General features: G+C 44.1%; 1 protein-coding gene across 11 annotated transcripts in view; it reads right to left on the minus strand.

Moving 5' to 3' along the window:
• cfap206 (cilia and flagella associated protein 206) overlaps positions 1-18,226 on the minus strand; it is a 76,932-nt gene extending 58,706 nt beyond the window's left edge. Inside the window, exons 1-5 of one of the 11 annotated variants that reach the window (XM_061813232.1) lie at positions 17,546-17,707; positions 16,131-16,221; positions 15,963-15,980; positions 15,810-15,836; positions 5,847-6,035 (exon numbers count right to left, since the gene is read on the minus strand). In XM_061813232.1, the coding sequence (XP_061669216.1) occupies positions 5,847-6,035; positions 15,810-15,836; positions 15,963-15,980; positions 16,131-16,221; positions 17,546-17,617 (397 nt within the window). In that variant the 5' untranslated portion in view covers positions 17,618-17,707. The other 10 variants (XM_061813240.1, XM_061813234.1, XM_061813242.1 and 7 more) reach the window with 10 other exon arrangements.
• Between the last annotated feature and the right edge of the window lie 5,109 nt (positions 18,227-23,335).

Here is a 23,335-nt window from a genome sequence, read left to right on the forward strand (position 1 = left end):
CTCACCAGATCCATAAACCTTCTCTTTGGTCTTCCTCTCACTCTTTTGCCTGGCACCTTCATCCTCAGCACCCTTCCACCAATATTCTCACTCTGTCGCCTCTGAACATGTCCAAACCATCGAAGTCTGCTCTTTCGAATCTTGTCTCCAAAACATCCAACTTTGGCTGTCCCTCTAATGAGCTCATTTGTAATCCTATCCAACCTGCTCACTCCGAGCGAGAACCTCAGCATCTTCATTTCTGCTACCTCCAGTTCTGCTTCCTGTTGTCTCTTCAGTGCCACCGTCTCTAATCCATACATCATGGGCGGCCACACCACTGTTTTGTAAACTTTGCCCTTCATCCAAACAGAGAGGTTAGGGTTAGAGAGAGTCTTCTGTCACATAACACACCAGACACCTTCCGCTTGCTGTTCCAACCTGCTTGGAACAGTTTCTTCACTTCCTTACCACACTCACAATTGCTCTGGATTGTTGACCCAAAATATTTGAAGTCCTCCATCCTCGCTATCTCTTCTCCCTGTAGCCTCACTCCTCCCCCTTTCTCATTCACGCACATATATTCTGTTTTTCTTTGGCTAATCTTCATTCCTCTCCTTTCCTGACTTTCCCCTGTCTAATCATTGCCACTTCCTGGTCCTTCACATTTGCCTCTTCAACTATCTTCCTCTATCCTTAATAACCCTTACCTACTGCACATCCTTCCCATCTCTATCCCTCTGTCTGGCCAAACTGTAGAGATCCTTTTCTCCTTCTTTCGTGTCAACCTGGTGTACACGTCTTCATATGCCTCTTGTTTTAGGCTTTGCCACCTCTACCTTTGCCCTATGTCACATCTCGATGTACTCCTTTCGCCTCTCCTCAGTCCTCTCAGTGTCCCACTTCTTCTTTGCTAATCTCTTTCCTTGTATGACTCCCTGTATTTTGGGGTTCCACCACCAAATCTCCTTCTCCCCTTTCCTACCAGAAGACACACCAAGTACTCTCCTGCCTGTTCCTGATTACCTTGGCTGTCGTAGTCCAGTTTTCCTACCCACAACCAGACTTATCCTCACTGCTGTGGAGCTACACTCTCCCCTACCACTACTTTACAGTCAGTAATCTCCATCAGATTACATCGTCTGGAAACTATAATACACCTGCATGCTTCTACCTCCGCTCTTGTAGGTCACTATATGTTCCTCCCTCTTCTGGAAAAAAGTGTTCCCTACAGCCATCTCCATCCTTTTTGCAAAGTCCACCACAATCTGTCCATTAAAGTTCCTTTCCTGGATGCCGTACTTACCCATAACTTCATCACCTGTTTCCTTTACAAATATGTCCATTACAATCTGCACCAATCACAACTCTCACTGTCTGCGATTCTCAGAACTCCTTCATCTAGTTCCTTCCAGAATTTCTCTTTCAACTCTAGGTCGCATCCTACCTGTGGAGCATAGGCATGAGGAAAACGTGCAAACTCCACATGGGTCCTCAGCACTGTGAGGCCAACACTTTCCAGCTGCCCCACCGTGCCGCCATTTTTACACATTGTTATCCTTTTTTTCCCCAGTTGAGAATGGTCAAACGATTTGCGGTAATTGAATATTTTTTGCTAAGGACGATGTGCTTCTATCATTCAACCATCAAAACAGTGTTAAAAGTTTTCAGGAAAATAAACACCTCCGCAACTTGTCTTTCAACAAAAGCTCTTCGCAGTATTGGGACTTTTTTGGGGGGGCTGAGCTTGTCGAAACATGTTCAGGTTCAGTGGTTGATCCAAGTTCGTGTTTGATCCCTTTAGCAACACCGATGTGTTCAGGTGTCGGAACAGGCTGTATGGTTGGCACTCGTCCAGGTTTTAACATTTAAAACCCATCTCAGACATGAGTCCACCGGTAAAGGAGTCCGGGGTGAAATGTTCACTGCATATGACAAGAGTGCTGACTTGGTTTGGAAAAATAAGCTCACTTCATTTGCACAAACCTTACCCATAATCTTCTGAGGCTTGGATCTTCTGGAAAACAATGTCAACTGTGACCACAATAGCTCAAATTGCTACAAAACCGAACCACACAATCTTCACCATTTTTTAGATTGCTTATAGCTTACAATCACTGAGGAATTCTCAAAACAAATGTTTTTTTCTTCTGCGTCAACAGGCAATGCTATGACTAAAAGCTAGTCCCAGAACAGCAGGTCTTCTAGCTGTGATGTAGAGGTAAGGAAATTCTGGTCCACTGGTGTGTTCCAACTAAAGGGGGCTCACACTCCTCAGCTTCCCTGGTAATGTCTATTCAGGGGTGCTGGAGAGGAGAGTCAAATCTCAGATTTAGGAGGAGCAATATGGTTTGCGATCTGGCCGTGGAACAGTGGATCAGCTCGACACCCTCAGCAGGATCCTTGGGTCGATGGGAGTTCGTCCAACCAGTCTACATGTGTTTTGTGGACTTGGAGAAGGTGTTCGACCGTGTCCCTCGGAGAGTCCTGTGCAGGGTTCTTTGGGAGAATAAGTTACTGAACCCCCTGATACGGGCAGTTTTGTCTCTGTACAACCGGTGTCAGTTTGGTCCGCATTGCCGGCAATAAGTCAGACTCGTTTCCAGTGAGAGTTGGACTCCACCAACGCTCCCCTTTGTTACCTATTTTGTTCATAACTTTTATGGACTGAAGTTCTAACACCCTGTGTTACCCTATGCTACAATAGTCTCTCATTGCCAGCCCTTTTCTCAGCGGCCAACACTATATTGCCAAATGTTGGTGCAGAGTCGTATTGAAACAAGAAGGGGCCATCCCCAAACCTTTTCTATATTTTGGGATGTAATGACTTGTCTAAAATCTCTTGTTATCCTGAAACCTTCAGAGTTCCTTTCGGGATTCAGTTACTTTCACTGGAAATTTTCCTGGATATTTTAGATGAGCGGCACGGTGATGCAGTTGGAAAGCGTTGGTCTCACAGTTCTAAGGACCCGAGTTCAACCCCGACCCTGCCAGTGTGGAGTTTGGATGTTCTCCCTGTGCTTGCGTGGGTTTTCTCTGGGCACTCCGGTTTCCTCACAGATCCCAAAAGCATTCAACATTAATTGGACACTCTAAATTGCCCGTCGGTGTGATTGTGAGTCCGGCTGTTTGTTTATGTGCCCTGTGATTGGCTGGCAACCAGTTCAGGGTGTACCCTCCCTCTTGCCCATTAACTGCTGGGAAAGGCTCCAGCACTCCAGACACCCCTGTGAAGATAAGCGGCTAAGAGGATGGATGGATGGATGGATGGATGGATGGATATTTTACACAAGTGATTTCAACCTTTATTGAGCCAAGGAACAAAATATTACATTTGAAAAATCTCATGGCACACCAACAAACAAAAATATCACAAAAAGTGGATCAACAAGTCAATTATACACTTTCTGCCATCAAATGGAAGAGCATTTATTTGTTCTGTCTTCCTTTATATATAACTGCCACAGATAGATGAACAAAGTAACATTATTTGCTTTAACTATATTATATTTTGTCCAATTAAAGTGCCTGTGAAAGTATTCGGTCCCTTTTAACTTTTCAACCTTTCGCCACATTTCAGGCTTCAATCATAAAGACATAAAACTTTCATTTTATGTCAAGAATCAACAACAAGTGTGACACAATCGTGAAGTGGAACGAAATTTATTGGATATTTTATACTTTTTTAACAAATAAAAAACTAAAAAGTAGGGCGTGCAATAATATTCGCCCCCTTTACCGCCAGTGCAGCAAACTCATTCCAGAAGTGCAGTGAGGATCTCTGAATGATCCAATGTTGACTGATGATGATAATAGAATCCACCTGTGTAATCAAGTCTCGTATAAATACACCTGCTCTGTGATAGTCTCAGGGTTCGGTTTATAGTGCAGAGAGTATCATAAAGGAACACACCAGGCACGTCTGAGATAATGTTGTGGAGAAGTTTAAACCCAGATTTGGATACAAAAACATTTCCTAAGCTTTAAACATCTCAAGGAGTACAGTGCAAGCAGTCATATTGAAATGGAAGGAGTATCAGACCACTGCAAATCTACCAAGACCCAGCTGTCCCTCTAAACTTTCACTTCAAACAAGTAGAAGACTGATCAGAGATGGAGCCAAGAGGCCCATGATCACTCTGGATGAACTGCAGAGATCTACAGCTGAGGTGGGAGAGTCAGTTCAAAGGACAACAATCAGGCGTACACTGCACATATCTGGCCTTTATGGAAGAGTGGCAAGAAGAAAACCGTTTCTCAAAGATATCCATAAAAAGTCTCATTTAAAGTTTGCCACAGGCCACCTGGGAGACACACCAAACAAGTGGAAAAAGGTGCTCTGGTCATCTGAAACCAAAATCAAACTTTTTGGCCATAATGCAAAACGATATGTTTGCCGTAAAAGCAACACAGCTCATGACCCTGAACACACCGTCCCCACTGTCAAACATGGTTGTGGCAGCCTCATGGTTTGGGCCGGCTTTTCTTTAGCAGGGACAGGGAAAATGGTTAAAATTGATGGGAAGATCAATGAAGCCAAATACAGGACCATTTCGGAAGAAAACCTGTCGGGAGTCTGCTAAAGACCTGACACTGCGATGGAGATTTATCTTCCAACAGGACAATGATCCAAAACATAAAGCCAAATCTACAATGGAATGGTTCACAAATAAACATAACTAGGTGTTTGAATAGCCAAGTCAAAGTCCAGACCTGAATCCAGTTGAGAATTTGTGGCAGGGCTCAAGACTGTGTTCACAAATGCTCTCCATCCAACCTCACTGAGCTTGGGCTGTTTTGCAAGGAAGAATGGGCAAGAATTTCAGTCTCTTGATGTGCAAAACTAATAGAGACATGCTCCAAACGACTTGCAGCTGTAATTGCAGCAAAAGGTGGCGCTACAAAGTATTAATGCAAGGGGGCCGAATAAACTAGCACGCTCCACTTTTACAGTTTTTACTTGTTAAAAAAATCCAGTTAATTTCATTCCACTTCACAATTGTCTTACTTGTTGTAGATTCTTTACAAAAAAATAATTTTATATCTTTGTTTGAAGCCTGAAATGTGGTAAAAGGTTGAAAAGTTCAAGTGGGGCGAATACTTTCACAAGGCACTGTAAGTGAAATTTGTTCATTTCCCGCAGCACACCAGAAGAGCACTCAAAGCACATTTATGTGCCACTGCACATTGTTTGGGAATCAATGTTTCAGACAATTTGCTAACTTTGTGGAAACAGTTCTTTCATTACTAACATGCCTGCACACAAGTTCACAAAAGTAAGATCCATAAAAACATGGATGACAGAGTTCGATGTAAATAAATTTGACTGCCCTGCACAGAGTCATGACCTCAACCCACTAGAAGACCTTTGGAATTAATTAAATTGGAGCTCGACCTTCTCATTTATTATCACTGTGGGACCTCACAAACGCGTTTCTGGAAAAATGGTGGGAAAAACAAGCATGACATGCACTTGTGAGCCTTGCCTTGGAAAGCCTTTTCAGAAGACCTCAAGATGGTAAAGATGTAATAGATGGACTGATATTAAATCCTATTGGTTAAGAAGGGGATGTCACTGCATATCCAATGAGTCAACGCAGTTGAGAAAATACTTTTGGGAATATCATCTCAATGGAGCTTCAAATGTGGTTTACAGATAAAAATACCACATCTTTTTTGTCGCAACAAGTTCAGTGTGTGCAAGGGTGAGTGACTAACTAATATGCTTGCAATTGCCAAGTTCCAACTGGTTCAGTCGCATCGCTCAGTGTATGGAGGCCTTTAGTTACCTTAACAACAATGCTCCCCCCATCCCCGCCGTTTTTATTCACACATTTTCTGTTTTGCTACTTAATGCACTGCGTTACCTGTAGCTTCTTGTACAGAGCTGACATCTGAAGGTGAGCCCAAGCCAGAGCCTAGCAGGATGAAAGTGATGATTTTACGATAAAGGGCATCTAACTGCTCTTTTGTTTTCACCCTGCTGTCAGTAATCTCCCTGCTCACTTGGTTTAGTCTGGACTCCAGCACCCAGTTGATTTCCTTGAGGAACTCTCCTGTGTGAAAATAGGTGTGATGTTAATTTTGTTGATTTGTTAAAGACATTGCCGTCAGCCTCAATGCTCTGCCATCTTTATGTCACCTCACCGTGACCCTTGTGAGGATAACTGGTGAAGAAAATGGATGGATGGAAATATACATTTACAGTCAGAAACCTCCTTCAGATTACATAATCTGCACAAAATACAGTGCTTCTACCTCCACACTTGTTGGTCACTCTGTTCCTCCCTCTTCTGGAAAAAGGTGTTCACGACTACCATTTCCATCCTTTTTGCAAAGTCCACCACCATCTGTCCCTCAAAGTTAATTTCTTGGATGCCGTACTCACCCGTCACTTCTTCATCGGCCGGTTCCTTCACCAACATGTCCATTACAATCTGCACCAATCACAACTCTCTCTCTGTCCGGGATGCTTAGAACCACTTCGTCTAGTTCCTTCCAGAATTTTTTTTCAACTCTAGGTAACATCGTACCTGTGGGATTTAGCCACTAATCACATTATACATAACGCCCTCAATCTCAAATTTCAGCCTCATCACTTGATCTGATAATCTTTTCACCTCCAAGATATTCTCTTCCCATCTACTCCATGGTAAAATAATTTAAACCCTGCTCTTAAACTTCTAGCCTTACTACCTTTAGACCTGGATGCACAGAATATCAACCTTTCTCCTAATCATCATGTCAACCAACTCCTGACTTTTTCCTGTCATAATCCCAATGTCAAAATCCCTACTCTTAGTTGTAGGCTCTGTACATTCCTTTTCTTCTTCTACCAATGAATCCGCTTTCCTCCTCTTCTTTCTCTCCACAGTATCTGAATTTCCACCGATGCCCTGCAGGTTCATGGTGCCGGGAGTGGGATTTTTTCAACCCGTGCCACGACCGATCCACTATAGTATTATTTAGATGAACGCTCATATTTGTTTTGCACAGTTTTATGACAGATGCCCTTACTGACACAACCTTCTGCATTTATCCCGGCTTGGGACCAGCCTAGAGATTGCACTGGCTTGTGCCCCCATAGGGCTGCATTTTCTCATGTTTCTTTAGGAGAAATGGTCAGTGGCCATTCAGCCCATGTTGGTGCAGGACACATTTCACTGTGGATAATGCAACTTTTTTACCAGGTCTTTAGCTTTTGTTCTGGGTTTCACACATTTCCAACCAAAACATGCTACTCTCTAGGACACAGAAAGCGGCACGATCGCTGGACATTCACATGTTTATGTTTGCGTAAAATTGTTTCTTTCAACATTTGAACGTTACACCTTCAAAACATTTTGAAATTTCACCCAAGGATGAGCAAGACATTGGAGCCTCACTAATCACTCTGTTTAACTGGCCGATTATTTTTGATTTTCCATTTATTTCAAACAAAGAAGCAGAATGTTTGAGGTGTGGTCTTATATACATCCCTTGGTGTGCCATCAACTAAGTCACATTGCTTTCAAAGTCATGACACCATTATTAGGGTTTACCTGCGTTCTTTAGACATATGTATGTAAACTTCTTGCTTAAATAGTATCTTTTATATTAATTTAACCTGGAAGTGGGAATCATGGCTGGATGTAACATTTCTCGGTGCTATTCACTGTGGCCATGGAGGTCATCCTCTTGAGCCTCTCGCTGGGTGGTTGGCGGGCAGCGAATAAGACCTGTGGTGAGGCTGCCTCCAGTCAGAGCCGACATGGATGACCTCACGACACTTGGCCTGCACTCCATGATTGTTAAAAAAAGCTCCAGGAAAACAGCGAGCTGGCTCAAATGAAGATCAAGCCTAGTAAATTCAGAAACATTTCCATTGTCAAGGGAAAACTGTCAAACCACCTTTCACATTGGTGAGGAACCAATTCCAACTGTCTTCGAGAAGCCAGTGAAGAGCTTGGGCCGGTGGTACGATGCTCCTCTTAAGGACAAAGGTGAATTTAGAGCAGCTCATAAAGGAGGTGGCTAGTGGCCTGGAAAGAAGTGACAGTACCCTGCTTCCTGGGAAGTTAAAGCTCTGGTGCTTGCAGTACGGGTTACATCCTCGACTCCTTTGGCCAATTACCAGGTTACATCCTCGACTCCTTTGGCCAATTACCCTCTATGAGAACCCACTCTCAAAGGTAGAAAAGATTGAGAGACTGATCAGCTCGTTTGTAAGGAAGTGGCTTGGCCTTCCTAGGGTGCCTCAGCACCATTGGGCTCTACGGTAAAGGAATGCTACACCAGCCCATTTCCAGCCTGCCAGAGGAGTACTCAGTTACAGTACATAAAATAGTCTTTTAATTTATTGTAGGAAATTATATTACAGGTATTTTAACATTTTTATTCACATCAGCAAGTCAGATTCAGAATTGAAAGTACATATAATATTAACAATTTGTGGCCTATGGTATTTTTAGAACATATGTTGCGGGCGCCTTATATGATCGTCGTGGGCAACCATTCGCCCGTGGGCACCACATTGGTGACCCCTCCTCTAGATGGACAGGAAGAGCTCACAGAAGACTGGTATGCTACTGCTGAGGAATTCAGAGAGGCAGGCAAGAGAGTATTTGGGGTGTCTTCTGGTAGGAAAGGGGAGAAGAAGACTGGGTGGTGAAACCCCAAAATACAGGAAGTCATTCAAGAAAAGAAATTAGCAAAGAAGAAGTGGAAGTTTGAGAGGACTGAGGAAAGGCGAAAGGAATACATTGAGATGCGTCGTAGGACAAAGGTAGAGGTGGTGAAGGCTAAACAAGAGGCATATGACGACATGTACACCATGTTGGATCTGCAAGAAGGAGAAAAGGATTCTCTACAGGTTAGCCAGACAGAGCGATAGAGATGGGAAGGATGTGCAGCAAGTAAAGATGATGAAGGATAGCAATGAAAATATGTTGACTGGTACCAGTAGTGTAGATGGAAAGAGTACTTTGAGAAGTTAACGAATGGTTAAGAAAATGGGAGAGAAAGTAGAGTAGAAGAAGCATGAATGACCGGGAAGCGGCAATGATTAGTAAGAAGGAAGTTAGAAAGGCACTGAACAGAACGAAAAATGGAAAGACAGTTGGTCCAGATGACATACCAGTGGAGGTATGGAAGCAATTTGGGGAGGTGGCTGTGGAGTTTTTGACCAACTTATTCAATAGAATACTAGCGAGAGAGAAGATGCCAGAAGAATGGTGAAAAAGTGTGCTCATCCCCATTTTTAAGAACAAAGGCGATGTTCATAACTGTGGAAACAACAGAGGAATAAAGATGATGAGCCACACAATGAAGTTATGGGAAAGAGTAGTGGAGGCTAGACTCAGGACAGAAGTAAGTATCTGCGAGCAACAGTCGGGTTTCATGCCTAGAAAGAATACCACAAATGCATTATTTGCCTTGAGGACGCTCGTGGAAAAGCACAGAGAAGGTCAGAAGGAGCTACATTGTGTCTTTGTAGACCTAGAGAAAGCATATGACAGAGTACCAAGAGAAGAATTGTGGTACTGCATGCGCAAGTCTGGTGTGGCGGAGAAATATGTTAAAATAGTACAGGACATGTATGATGGCAGCAGAACAATGGTGAGGTGTGGCTTAGGTGTGACAGAAGAATTTAAGGTGGAGGTGGGACTGCGTCAGGGATCAGCTCTGAGCCCCTTCCTGTTTACAGTGGAAATGGATAGGCTGACAGATGAGGTTAGACTGGAATCCCCTTAGACTATGATGTTGATGATATTGTGATCTGCAGTGAAACCAGAGTGCAAGCGGAGGAACAATTAGAAAGATGGAGGTACGCATGAGAAAGGAGAGGAATAAAGATCAGCTGAATTTAAACAGAATATATGTGTGTGTGTGATAGAGAGGGGCAGAGGAGGAAGAGTGAAGCTCGAGGGAGAAGAGATAGCGAGGGTGGATGACTTCAAAGACTTGGGGTCACTAATACAGCGCAATGGAGAGTGGGGTGAGAAAGTGAAGAAACAGGTACATGGGGGTGGAACAGTTGGCAGAAGGTGTCTGGTGCTCTATGTGACAGAAGAGTAGGATGAAGGGCAAAGTTTATAAAACAGTGGTGAGGCCGGGCATGGTGTATGGGTTAGAAACGGTGGCACTGAAGAAACATCAGGAACTAGAACTTGAGTTAGTAGAAATGAAGATGCTGAGGTTAAGGCTATAAACCCTCTGCAGCCTACTTCCATTGGGCGTATCTCTGCTCTCCAGTCTTGCTGTTGCACTTTGGCCAAACTCCTGCATACCTCAGCCTCTTTCACTCGTGTTCCTCCTCGACTGCCCCTTCCAGGGCACTGTGAGCTTGATGATGCAGACGAGATTGCGAGAGGCAGACCATAGCAAAAGATCTGGTTGTAGGGTGGGAGCTGTAATCTTAGATGGCAAGCAAAGCTTTTTTGTGCAGGTCTGCAAGAAGCTTCCAGTCTTGTGCACTGCCCAGGTGTCCCCTGTCTGGTGGCTTGCTGGTGTGGCTGGTTTGACTCTACCCCTCCCGAATAGCCTTTGTTGTCTCTTGGCTGACAAGGGTGGAATGGCGTTCACCCTCATCCGCTGATTCTCCAGAACACCAGCTACACTTCAGAAGTTGGTTGTGCCACCAGTGCAACATCTTTGAGTGAGGCTGGTGTTGCAACCAACCAGGATGTGCTTCAGTGTTGCGGGACTTGGGCTTAACAGGCACTTGGTGTCTTCGGCATACCACTGGTTAAGGTTTATGGGGGAAGGAAAGATATATGCACCTCTGATGGTAAAACTTGTGCTGAATGCCTCCATCTCCCAAAGGTCTTTTCAGCTGATCTTCCCTTCCTCCACCTTTTCCCAGGCCAACCTCTGCCCTTGCTTGGCCTACGACACAGCTTGGGTGCACATTTTTGCTTCCTCTTCCTGACGTATCTCCGAGACCACCAGCTTGCGCCTCTCAGCAGTAGTGGGATCTGACCAGGCTCTCCAGCTTTTTCACCTTTTAGAGTGGGATCTCATAAAGGGGAGTGGCCAAAGGAGTCGAGGAAGTAACCCGTACTGCAAGCACTAGAGCTTCAACTACCCAGGAAGCAGGGTTCTGTCGATGCTTTACAGGCCACTGGCCACCTCCTTTCTGAGCTGCTCTACTTGCTTTGTACTTAACAGAGGCATCATACCAATGGCCTAAGTACTTCATAGGCTTCTCGGAAACCATGAGAATTGATTCCCCACTAACGTGAACGTGCTTTGTCAGTTTTCCCTTGACAATGAATATTCTACAAGATTGACTCGGCTTGATCTTCATGCGAGCCAGCTCGATGTTTTCCTGGAGCATTTTTAACAATTGTGCCATGCAGGCCTTGGTTGTGGTCAGCGTGGTGAGATCATCTGTGTAGGCTTTGACCAACCACCAAGCGAGAGGCCCAGACGACGACTTCCATGGCCAGGGTGAATAGCAGCGGGAAGATGGTATACCCAGCCATGAGTCCCACTTCCAGGTCCTGCCATGCAGTGGTGTACCCTGCTTTTTGTAACAGAGCTGGACATCCTTGAAATAGGTTCTAACCAATGTTATGAACGCCGTTGGAACCTTGAAATAGCCAGGCGTTGTCCACAGGAGATTATGAGGGACTGGGACAAAGGTATTTTTAGATCCAGGAACACCACATGAAGGTCTCTTCCCTCTTTTTTGCCAACGTGGATCTGATGCCAGATGATGGTAGTGTCCATGCATCCGGAAAAGCCAGAGAGTCCTGGCTTCCCCATATCAGGTGACGTTATTTAGTGTTTGCTGTCAAATAATCTGTTCCAAAAGACACCTGCTTTTTCCACCCTGATACAAAACACAATTTGGAGCATTTCATTACGACTGTTGGCTTGCTCATTTTTGCCCATTGCGGAACATCTTGATCCAGCCAAATTGACTATTACTCAGAAGGAGTTCACTACAATGGACAATGGACTTCAGGAGACCTCCTTCACCACAGCTGCCCCTCATACTGTCCAACTATCTTGTGTCAACCGTCGAGACCTTCAAGTTCCTTGGAATTTCCTGTGAGATTTCACAGGATCTGAAGTGGGAAACAAACATCAACTGCGTCCTCAAAACGAGTCCTGCAAAGGATGTACTTCCTGTGGCTTCTAGGGAAGTTCAGTTCTACCCAGCGGTCATCGAATCAGTACTGTGTACCTCCATGACATTCTGGTTTGGGGCTGCCACAAAACAAGAATAAACTCCAAATGCAATGGTGATTCAAAACTGGTGAAAGGATTATCAGAACCATCCGACCCACTTTTGAGAACTTGGAAGACCCGAGAGCAGGCAGCATCCTATAGAACCCTCCTCACGAGCTCTTTCAGGTCTTTCATTCAGATTAGCACTATCGAACAATGCAAAACAAAACTAGCAATTATTCCATCAGCTTCTTCCCTCTTGCAATTAACCTCTTGAAAAATTAACATACAATTCAACTGCAACATTCTGCCACTTTTCTGCCTCGAGTTTGTTGTCACAATCTATGGGGTTAATTAGTTTTATGCATTATATATTATTCGTAATGCAGCCCTATGGGGGCACAAACCAGTGCAATCAGTAGGCCGGTCCCAAGCCCGGATAAATGCAGAGGGTTGCGTCAGGAAGGGCATCCGGCATAAAAACGGTGCCAATATGAGCGTTCATCTATAGAATCCCATACTGAATTGGTCGTGGCCCGGGTTGACAACGCTCGCCCCCGGCACTGCTAACCTGCAGGGTGTCGGTGGAAATTCTGCTATTGTGGGTCGAAGACAAAGAAGAGGAGGAAACCGGATCCGTCGTCAGAAGAAAAAGAGGAATGCACAGAGCCTACAACTGAGTGTAGGGACTTTGACAGGAAAAGCTCAGGAGTTGGTTGACATGATGATGAGGAGAAAGGTTGATATACTGTGCATCCAAGAGAGCAGGTGGAAAGGTAGTAAGGCTAGAAGTTTAGGAGCAGGGTTTAAATTATTCTACCATGGAGTAGATGGGAAGAGAAATTGAGTAGGAGTTATTTTAAAGGAAGAGCTGGCTAAGAATGTCTTGGAGGTGAAAAGAGTATCAGATCGAGTGATGAGACTAAAATTTGAAATTGAGGGTGTTCTCTATAATGTGGTTACCAGCTATGCCCCACAGGTAGGATGCGCCCTAGAGTTGAAAGAGAAATTCTGGAAGGAACTAGATGAAGTAGTTCTGAGCATCCGAGACAGCGAGAGAGTTGTGATTGGTGCAGATTGTAATGGACATATTAGTAAAGGAAACAGGGGCGACGAAGAAGTGATGGGTAAGTACGGCATCCAGGAAAGGAACTTCGAGGGACAGATGTTGGTGGACTTTGCAAAAAGGATGGAGATGGCTCTAGTGAACACTTATTTCCAGAAGAGGGAGGAACATATAGTGACCTACAAGAGCGGAGGTAGAAGCACGCAGGTGGATTATATTTTGTGCAGACGATGTAATCTGAAGGAGATTACGAACTGTAAAGTAGTGGTAGGGGAGAGTGTAAATCGACAGCATAGGATGGTGGTGTGTAGGATGACTCTGGTGGTGGGTAGGAAGATTAAGAAGACAAAGGTAGAGCAGAGAACCATGTGGTGGAAGTTGAGAAAGGAAGAATGTTGTGCGGGCTTTTGGAAAGAGGTAAGACTCTCGGTGGACAGCAGAAGCTCCCGGAAGACTGGACTACGACAGCCAAGGTAATCAGAGAGACGGGCAGGAGAGTACTTGGTGTGTCTTCTGGTAGGAAAGGGGAGAAGGAGACTTGGTGGTGGAACCCCAAGATACAGGGAGTCATACAAGGAAAGAGATTAGCGAAGAAGAAGTGGGACACAGAGGACCGAGGAGAGGCGAAAGGAGTACATCAGAAATGGAAAGGCAGTTGGTCCTGATGACATACCGGTGGAGGTATGGAAGGAATTTGGAGAGATGGCTGTGGAGTTTTTGACCAACTTATTCAACAGAATATTGGGGGGAAAAGATGCCTGAAGAATGGAGGAAAAGTGTTCTGGTTCCCATTTTTAAGAACAAAGGCGATGTTCAGAGCTGTGGGAATTATAGAGGAATAAAGCTGATGAGCCACACAAGGAATTTATGGGAAAGAGTAGTGGAGGCTAGACTCAGGACAGAAGTAAGTATCTGCGAGGAACATTATGGTTTCATGCCTCGAAAGAGTACCACAGATGCATTATTTGCCTTGAGCATGCTAGTGGAAAAGTACAGATAAGGTCGGAAGGAGCTACATTGTGTCTGGATCCAGAGAAAGCCCATAACATAGTACCAAGAGAGGAACTGTGGTACTGCATGCGTAGGTCTGGAGTGGCAGAGAAGTATTTTAAAATAGTACAGGACATGTATGATGGCAGCAGAACAATGGTGAGGTGCGCCTTAGGTGTGACCGAAGAATTTAAGGTGGAGGTGGGACTGCATCAGGGATCAGCTCTGAGCCCCTTCCTGTTTGCAGTGGTAATGACAGATGAGGTTAGACTGGAATCCCCTTGGACCATGATGTCCGCAGACGATATTGTGATATGCAGTGAAAGCAGGGTGCATGCAGAGGAACAATTAGAAACATGGAGACATGCACTGGAAAGGAGAGGAATGAAGATTAGCCGAAGTAAAACACAATATATGTGAGTGAATGAGAAAGGTGGAGTGGGAAGAGTCAGGCTACAGGGAGAAGAGATAGCGAGGGTGGAGGACTTCAAATATTTAGGGTCAACAATCCAGAGCAATGTTGAGTGTGGTGAGGAACTGAAGAAACGGGTCCAAGCAGGTTGGAACAGCTGGCGGAAGGTGTTTGGTGTGTTATGTGACAGAAGAGTCTCCGCTAGGATGAAGGGCAAAGTTTACAAAACAGTGGTGACGCCGGCCATGATGTACGGACGAGAGACGGTGGCACTGAAGAAACACCAAGAAGCAGACCTGGAGGTAGCAGAAATGAAGATGTTGAGGTTCTCGCTCGGAGTGAGCAGGTTGGATAGCATAGAAATGAGCTCATTAAAGGGACAGCCAAAGTTGGATGTTTTGGAGACAAGATTCGAAAGAGCAGACTTCGATGGTTTGGACATGTTCAGAGGCGACAGAGTGAGGGAAGACATGAGGGCAGTTGGGGTTAGAGAGGAAGATGCAGGAGATAGGCTAAGATGGAAAAAAGATGACACGATGTGGCGACCCCTAACGGGACAAGCCGAAAGGAAAAGAAAATGCATTATATATTATTCGTGCACTCACTGTGGTAGTTTCACTACACTGCACCATCTGGACATCTGTTGTTCACCAATACTACCCTTTCATACCTGCATATCATCTGCATCACTTGTACAATCGACTGAGGCGTATTTGCAACATGTGCACAATCAACATTGTCCCAGATTATTGCATGCTAGCCACTTTAAAGTGCATACATTCCTTGCACTGGCCCATCACGCTAATGGGCATTCTAATTGCTCTAAATGCTAGAAGACGCTGCATCCTTTGCACAACTTTGAGTTTAAAAAAACATGTTCTTTGTCAATCCCCTCTTTCTGCTGTTGTACTCAGCATGTATGTCGTACTAGGGCGACTCCAACTACCAGAGTCAATTCCTGGGGTGTTGTTTACATATTTGGCAAATAAAGATGATTTCAATTCTGATTCTGATTCTCCTGTCTCAAATGGACACCCTGTTTCAGCAGGTTTCGGGCACATCTCAGAGTCAAAGAAGACAAAGCTGTAACAGCAGACTGGTGAACAAGCGTGAAAAAATTTTGTTATGATACTCCTCCTGGGTGTTTCGGTGGATTGGAGGTGGGGTTGGGGGCTATCCGGAGGACATGAGGACCATTTCTCTCACCCATCAGGCAGGCAGGTGGCAAAAGACCTGAGGTTGGGACAGAGATTTATCTTCAAACAGGACAATGATCCAAAACATAAAGCCAAATCCACAATGGAATGGTTCACAAATAAACATATATAGGTGTCACAATGGCCAAGTGAAAGTCCAGACCTGAATCCAATCGATAATCTGTGGGCAGCGCAAAGACTTTAGAAGAGTTTCAAAATGAACATCTTTTGGTTTTAGATCTATTGTTTATGTAAAACATGGTCTTCTTGAAAGTTATTACAATTATATTAATATGAACAATCATCCCAGGTTAAAAAGTGATTCACTTACGTCTAGAAGTGTAATTTGTAGCAAAATACATTTGCATTTTCATTGTGTCAATGGAAGGACTGCATGTGCCAGTGACTTTCTCCATAGAGATCTGCAAAAATGTCACAAAGGAACAAGGTTAGAGGGCATTACTTTAAAAATGTATTCTTATAGTTTCTAGTTACGTGTTAAAAAAAAGTAGGAAGTAACATAAATACCCGTATTTCACTATGAGCAAAGTAAATTTATTTATATCGCACATTTCAGGTGGCATGGTGGATTAGCTGGTTAAGTGTTGGGCTCACAGTTCTGAGGACCTGGGTTCAATCCCGGCCCCGTCTGTGTCATTTAGTTCATATAACCGAAATTCCAAGGTATTTTCAAAAGCAACCCCTGATAATGACTGATATTTCAAAATGCATCATTTGCCAACCTGACTGAAATAGTGCAATTGTGCAAAGCTTTTTATTTTTTAATCAAGTCCATCAGAAGGGGCAAGGATGTATGTTGGTGACCACCCACTTTGTGGAAAAAAAATGTTTAAATATCCATCCATTCATTGATTGCAAATATTTCCTTAAGGTGATAATGCTCAATTTTGTTTAATCTGTATTTTGAGTAATAGATCGCAAGGGATAGTCTTGATGAAACCATATCAATCAAACAACATCCAAAGTCCCGCCCCCAAAATAAATAAATGTATAAATTGACAAAAATCCACTTTAAAAGCCCCAAAACGGTCAGCAAATGTAGCTCAAAGCATTGAGCAGAGAACATAACGTCCATACACCATGTGCAATGGCTTAATCCCATTTGGAGCAGTGCGAGGAGTTCTTAAGAGTGTCAACACTTCATTTTCTCCGGTTTGGTGGTCTTGCTTAAATATCAAACTTTCCGTTTTGGTTTTTTTTTTCGTTTTTTTTTTTTTTTTGGGGGGGGGTTGTTGTTGTTTTTTGGGGGTCAACATATTGGGATTGTCGAAGAACGTTACCTTTGTGGAGAATGGACTGTCGACTCCTGGTATTGGTGCAATTTCATTTGCACCCTCGGTGGCTGGTAGAATTTGTGAACACAGCATTTTGTCTATTGTGAGTGACTTAAATTTGCAGTTAGCAAGCTATACCACTCATCAACCCTTTCCCCCCTGCGTCACAAAGACTTCCACACCACAGCAAACGTTTTCATAAAATGACCACGTCATTGCAAGAACTGTTGCTGATGCAGTTGCTGCATGAACGATGTGTGATTTGCTCGTACTTCAATTGGATTAAATAACGTTAACATTAAAAAAATATACCTTTCCAAGAGTGCATTCGCAAGTAATGAATGTATTGCACACAATTTACATGGCTGGTTAATTCCATGTACGAATAATACGTGAAATACTAATTCACAGTTCGTATACCAACAAGCAAAAAATACGTTGGTTTCCGTACCTTTAAATCGATCACGTTGACCAACGAAGAACCTCGACTCACAATACACTCGTGTACCAAATCCCGAATCATGAATTTAACAACCCTTTCAGTGCGAGAAGTTTTAGAATCGTGAGAACAATCCCTCGCTTCTATTAGCAATGTACTTTCGTATTGCCAAGACGTTGTCATAACAACGGTAACCCTGACTGAAGGGGGAAAAAAGATTTGGTGCAAGCAAATTAACATGACAATCGGAGTGGAACAGATTTTTTCCTTTAAAAAAAAGCTAATTTATGGTTAGCAGTCTCAATATTAACTCATCATAGACTACTTAAAGTAAATAGCACAACAACTGACGAAGAAGCCTGAATATAATTGTTCAGAAAACTATAGTATCACAGTACACACAAATTTCAACTGAATATATGCATAATTTTGGACTCACCAAATTTCATTCATTCATTACAAATCGCTTATCCTGATGTTGTAGCGGGAGTAATGGAGCCTATCCAAGGTATCAACGGACAGGCCAGAGTGCAACCTGAACTGGTTGTCAGCAAATTCCATAAAGACAGACACTCACAATCACACCTTTGAGCAATTTAGAGTCTCCAGTTGTTATTTGGGAGGAAACTGGAGTCCCTGGAGAAAACCCAAGCAGGCACGGGGAGAACATGGAAACTTCACATAAAAGGGGCTGGGATTTGAACCCCAGTCTTCAAAACTGTGAGACCAACACTCCAACTCGGTGCTGCTCCGTGCCGCCACTCGCCAATTATGTAGAATAACATAAAATCAAAGAAAATCTGATTGATATTAAAATTGGTTTGAAGATTTAAAACCAACAGCTGTAAAGTGTTGGCCTCTGAGGACCAAGGTTCAATACTAGCCACGCCTGTGTGGAGTTTGAATGTTCTCACAATGATTGTGTAGGTTTTTTCCACGTACTCCTGTTTCCTCCTAGATCCCAAAAACATGCATTAATTGGATACTCCAAATTGCCCCTCGGTGTGATTGTGAATGCGACTGTTGTCTGTCTCCGCGTGCCATGCAATGGCTGGCAACCAGTTCAGGGTGGACCCTGCCTCTTACCCGTTGACTGCTGGGATGGGCTCCAGCACAGGATACCGGGACACTTGTGAGGATAAGCAGTTCAGAAAATGGATGGATTTAAAACCCAGATTCACTGATGGTATAGTCATACACACCCCTGACTTTGGTGTGGGCAGTGTGCGATCCAGTGATGGTGTTGATATCTGCCCTGTGACTGACTGGTGACCAGTTCAGGGTGTAGTCTGCCTTTCACTCGAAGCTCGCTGTGATAGGCTCTGGCTCTTCCGGGACCCTTGTGAGGATATGCGGCTTGGATAATGCATGGATGGATGGAAGGATTTTAAACCTTTGTGTGTGATAGATATGCAAAAAAAAAAAAAATTACATCAGCAAATACTTTTTCACGGCACTGTACCTCAGATTGGCAGCACGGTGGCTCAGATTGTAAATCGTTGGCCTCACAGTTCTGAGGTCCTTGGTTCAATCCCGGAGCCGCCTGTGTGGAGTTTGCATGTTCTCCCAGTGCCTGGAGGGGTTTTCTCCGGGCACTCCGGGTTCCTCCCACGTCCCAAAAACATGCAACATTAATTGGACACTCTAAATTGCCCATAGGTGTGATTGTGAGTGCAGCTGTTTGTCTCGATGTGCCCTCCAATTGGCTGGCAACCAGTTTAGGGTGTACCGTGCCTCCTGCCGTTGACAGCTGGAATAGGCTCCTGCACTTCACGCGACCCTGATGAGGATAAGCGGCAAAGAAAATGGATGGATGGACGGACGGATGTACGTACCTCAGACTTTCAACAACGTTCAAAAATCTGCTCATTTTTTCCCCTGGTTACTCACCATGCCAGCAACTGCGGTCTTTGGTTCATGGAAGCTTCCTTTAAAATAATCCTTAGTCAATTTCTCTTCAAATCTCCTCTGTGGGAGAATAATTTAAACCCTGCTCCTAAATTTCTAGACTTACTACATTTCCACCTGCTCTCTTGGATGCACAATATATCAACCTTTCTTCTAACCATCATGTCAACCAACTCCTGACCTTTTCGTGTCATCGTCCCAACATTCAAAGTACCTACACTCAGTTGTGGGCTCTGTGCATTTCTCTTCTTCTTCTTCTGACGATGGATCCGGTTTCCTCCTCTTCTTTGTCTTGGACCCACAGTAGCTAACTTTCCACTGACGCCCTGCAGGTTAGGGCTGCTGAGGGTGGGCATTGTTAACTCGGGCAACGACTGATCCGGTATGGGATTCTTTAGATGATCATATTTGTTTGGCACAGTTTTTGCACCGGATGCCCTTCCTGATGCAGCACTCTGCATTTATCCGGGCTTGGGACCAGCGTACAGATTGCACTGGCTTGTGCCCCCAAAGAGCTGCATTTGTAACCAACAATTCTGAATACTATTATTTAACAATGTAAAATTTCCAGCATTAAGTACCTCAATGATATCATCCATTTGAAGGATATATAAAACTTACTATCTAGGAACAATATGCCTTTCTGTGTTTATTTATTTTTTTTTTTTTAAGAACGACAACGCCATATCACATCACTTGGGATTGTATCAGGTAGGATCGGGAGAGAGTAGCTGCTCCCAGCAGCTGTTAAACCCTGGGTATATTTGGGTATACCCATGTATTCTAAGCCCCATATCGCTTACCCTAATTAAGGTATTCGTAACACTAAGGACAAAGTAACCAAGCTCATTTAGACTGAACCTTGCACAGTAAAAGCTCACGACCTACACCTTGGATAACCTGGGAAAAGTTTATTAGCTTTGGCTGAAGTTCAGTGAATAGATGAAATTAAACAAAATAATGGTTGAAGACTAGGTTATAATATATGCACATATGACCTGTCAAGATCATCCAGAGACAATTATCTATATGTAGGAAGGGGTGAATTGTGTTGGCAGTGAAAACCACATAAATTTTAAGGCAACTCAATCATTTAAAATAGTGATGGAGGCCGAGTACTTTCTTCCTTGAATACCAAGTCATGTCCACACAGCCAGACACAGATACACACATATTCAGTTGATACCTTTTAATAGAGATTATTCTTTATGAGCTTGAAATGTTACCTTTAGCCTACACTAACACTCATTTATACACATGAGATACATTTGTAACATCATTTATAGTCAACAGTATATAACCTGTGATACATAATAATTGTGATAAACTGTGATTCTTAAATATATATCAGTGACTGTGATATGCAAGAATTGTGATCAGGCTGTGATATATACTATACTGAAATATCAGTGACTGTGATACAATTGTGATTAAGCTGTGATATACACCTGTGATACTGAAACATATTACCAGTAATAGAAGCATCTTAAACACCTAGTTCTAATACTCCAAACAGATTCATCTGGACTGTAATGATATATGTTCCACATTCCTAATTATAATAATTAATTATGAAGGATAAACTGAAACACACTTGCAACAGCCTGCATGGTTTTGACAGCCAACAGCGGAACAAGAATTACCATATTGACACTAAAAAAGCTACACCCAATGTATTCCAATTAAATTTGATATGTTTCACAATTTGAAGCAGCGCAGCCTAGCCCCGCTTGCTGACAACTAGTTGTTGGTTGGCTTACAACGTGACGCGTTTGTGATCAAACCGTGGACGTTGAAGAGGCATCGAATGTGAGTAACCGCATAATCTTGTTCAAACAACAACTTGTACAATGAGGATCATGAGGACGACTCAACCTGCAACTCCTGGGGTGAGAGCCATTGGTTTGAATCTCTTTCATCCCCATATCCTTTAAATCTACATGTCCTTTACATTTATTAAACTCAAACCTTCTTATCCAGATACCCTTTTAATTTTAACTTTAACATAGACTAGGTAGTTTGTGAATTGTGTTACTCATGTGATGACTGTGGATTTGATTGCTTCTATTTGTACTTTAACATAGATGAAGTTGTATGTCAAATGTGTACCTTATGTGTTGACTTTATTTGATTGCTTGTTTGACTATTAAAATTCAGAAGCATCTCCATCGTCAAGGAAAATCTGTCAAACCACTGCTTTCAAATTAGTGAGGAACCAATTCCAACTGTCTCTGAGAAACCTGTGAAGAGCTGAGCCCGGTGGTACGATGCCGCTCTTAAGGACAAGGAGGACTGGCGAGTAATACAGCTCAGAAAGGAGGTGGCCAATGGCATGGAAAGAATTGACAGAACCCTGCTTCCTCGGAAACAGAAGTTCTGGTGCTTGCATTATGGGTTACTTCCTTGATTCATTTGGCCACTCACCCTTTATGAGATCCCACTCTCAAAGGTAGAAAAGCTGGAGAGACTGATCAGCTCATTTGTGAGGAAGTGGTTTGGCCTTCCAAGGTGCCTCAGCAGCATTGGGCTCTATGGTAAAGGGATGCTACACTTGCCCATTTCCAGTCTGGCAGAGGAGTACCTGTGTGCCAAAGTAAGACTGGAAATGATGCTACTGGTTTCCAGCAATCCGCTGGTAGCCCAGACTGCCCCCATCCTGGCCACTGGGAGGAAGTGGACACCGCTGGCTGCAACTGAACAGGCAAAGGCAGCACTCAGACACAAGGACATCGTTGGGCGAGTACAGAACGGGAGGACTTCCCTTGGGCTCGGGGCCAGTACACCAGTATAGAGCAAGACCAATGCTGCTGAGTGGCGAAAGCTGGTGGTCCACGAGGTACGTTGAGAAGAGGAAGCACAAAGGTGTGCCTGAGCTGTGTCGCAGCAAGGACGATCACCTGGAAAGAGCTTTAGGAGATGGAGGCATTCAGGGCAAGCTTTACCATCAGAGCAGGATATAACGTCTTGCCTTCTGCCATGAACCTAAACCAGTAGTATCCCAAAGACCCCAAGTGCCTGTTATGCCCAAGTCCTGCAATACCGAAGCACATCCTGCTTGGTTGCAAGACCAGCTTTATATAAGGCTGTTACGCCTGGCGGCACAACCAAGTGCTGAAGTGTCTTGCTGGTGTTCTGGAGAAACACTGGATGAGGGTGAATGCTCTCCCACCCTTGTCAGCCAACTGGCAACCAAGGCTGTTTGTTCGGGAGGGGGAGAGTCAAACCGGACACACCAACAAAGCCACCAGACAGCTGGGCAGTGCACAAGACTGGAAGCTGCTGGCAGACCTGGACAAGAAGCTCTACTTTCCAGCTGAGATTGCAACTACAACCCGACGACCAGATCAGGTGCTTTGGTCTGCCTCTTTCAAGCTCGTCTACATCATCGAGCTCACAGTGCCCTGGGAGGGGGTCGAGGAGGCGTATGAGTGGAAGTGGCTAAGATTTGCAGGACTTGCGGCCTTAGAGCAACAGCAAGGCTGGTGACCAGAGGTACGCCCAGTGGAAGTTGGCTGCACAGGGTTTATAGCTTCCTCAACATCCAGGCTACTCAGAGAGATGAGAGTCCGAGGGAAGGCCCATTGGCAGGCGGTCAGAGATCTCTCCAAGGCGGTGGGAAAGGTCAGCAAGTGGCTGTGGATAAAGAGGAAAGACCCAAATTGGGCCTTCAGGAGAATTGATGGCACGTAAGGGGTGAACCTGGAATGCTGGGATTCACTGCTGAACCCTCTCGATAGTGTTGTGGGTCTATCAGCGAAACACTTGATGACGGAAGGAAGGCCACTTGATAACCCGTAGGGAGCCATCACTTATTTGAACATCCCACAGGGCCTCATCGGAGCCGAAATATGCATAGATAGAGGGATATTAACATTTAGTCCTACATAATACACC

Source organism: Syngnathoides biaculeatus, chromosome 23 (genome assembly GCF_019802595.1).
Source record: "Syngnathoides biaculeatus isolate LvHL_M chromosome 23, ASM1980259v1, whole genome shotgun sequence".
Lineage (NCBI taxonomy): Eukaryota > Metazoa > Chordata > Actinopteri > Syngnathiformes > Syngnathidae > Syngnathoides > Syngnathoides biaculeatus.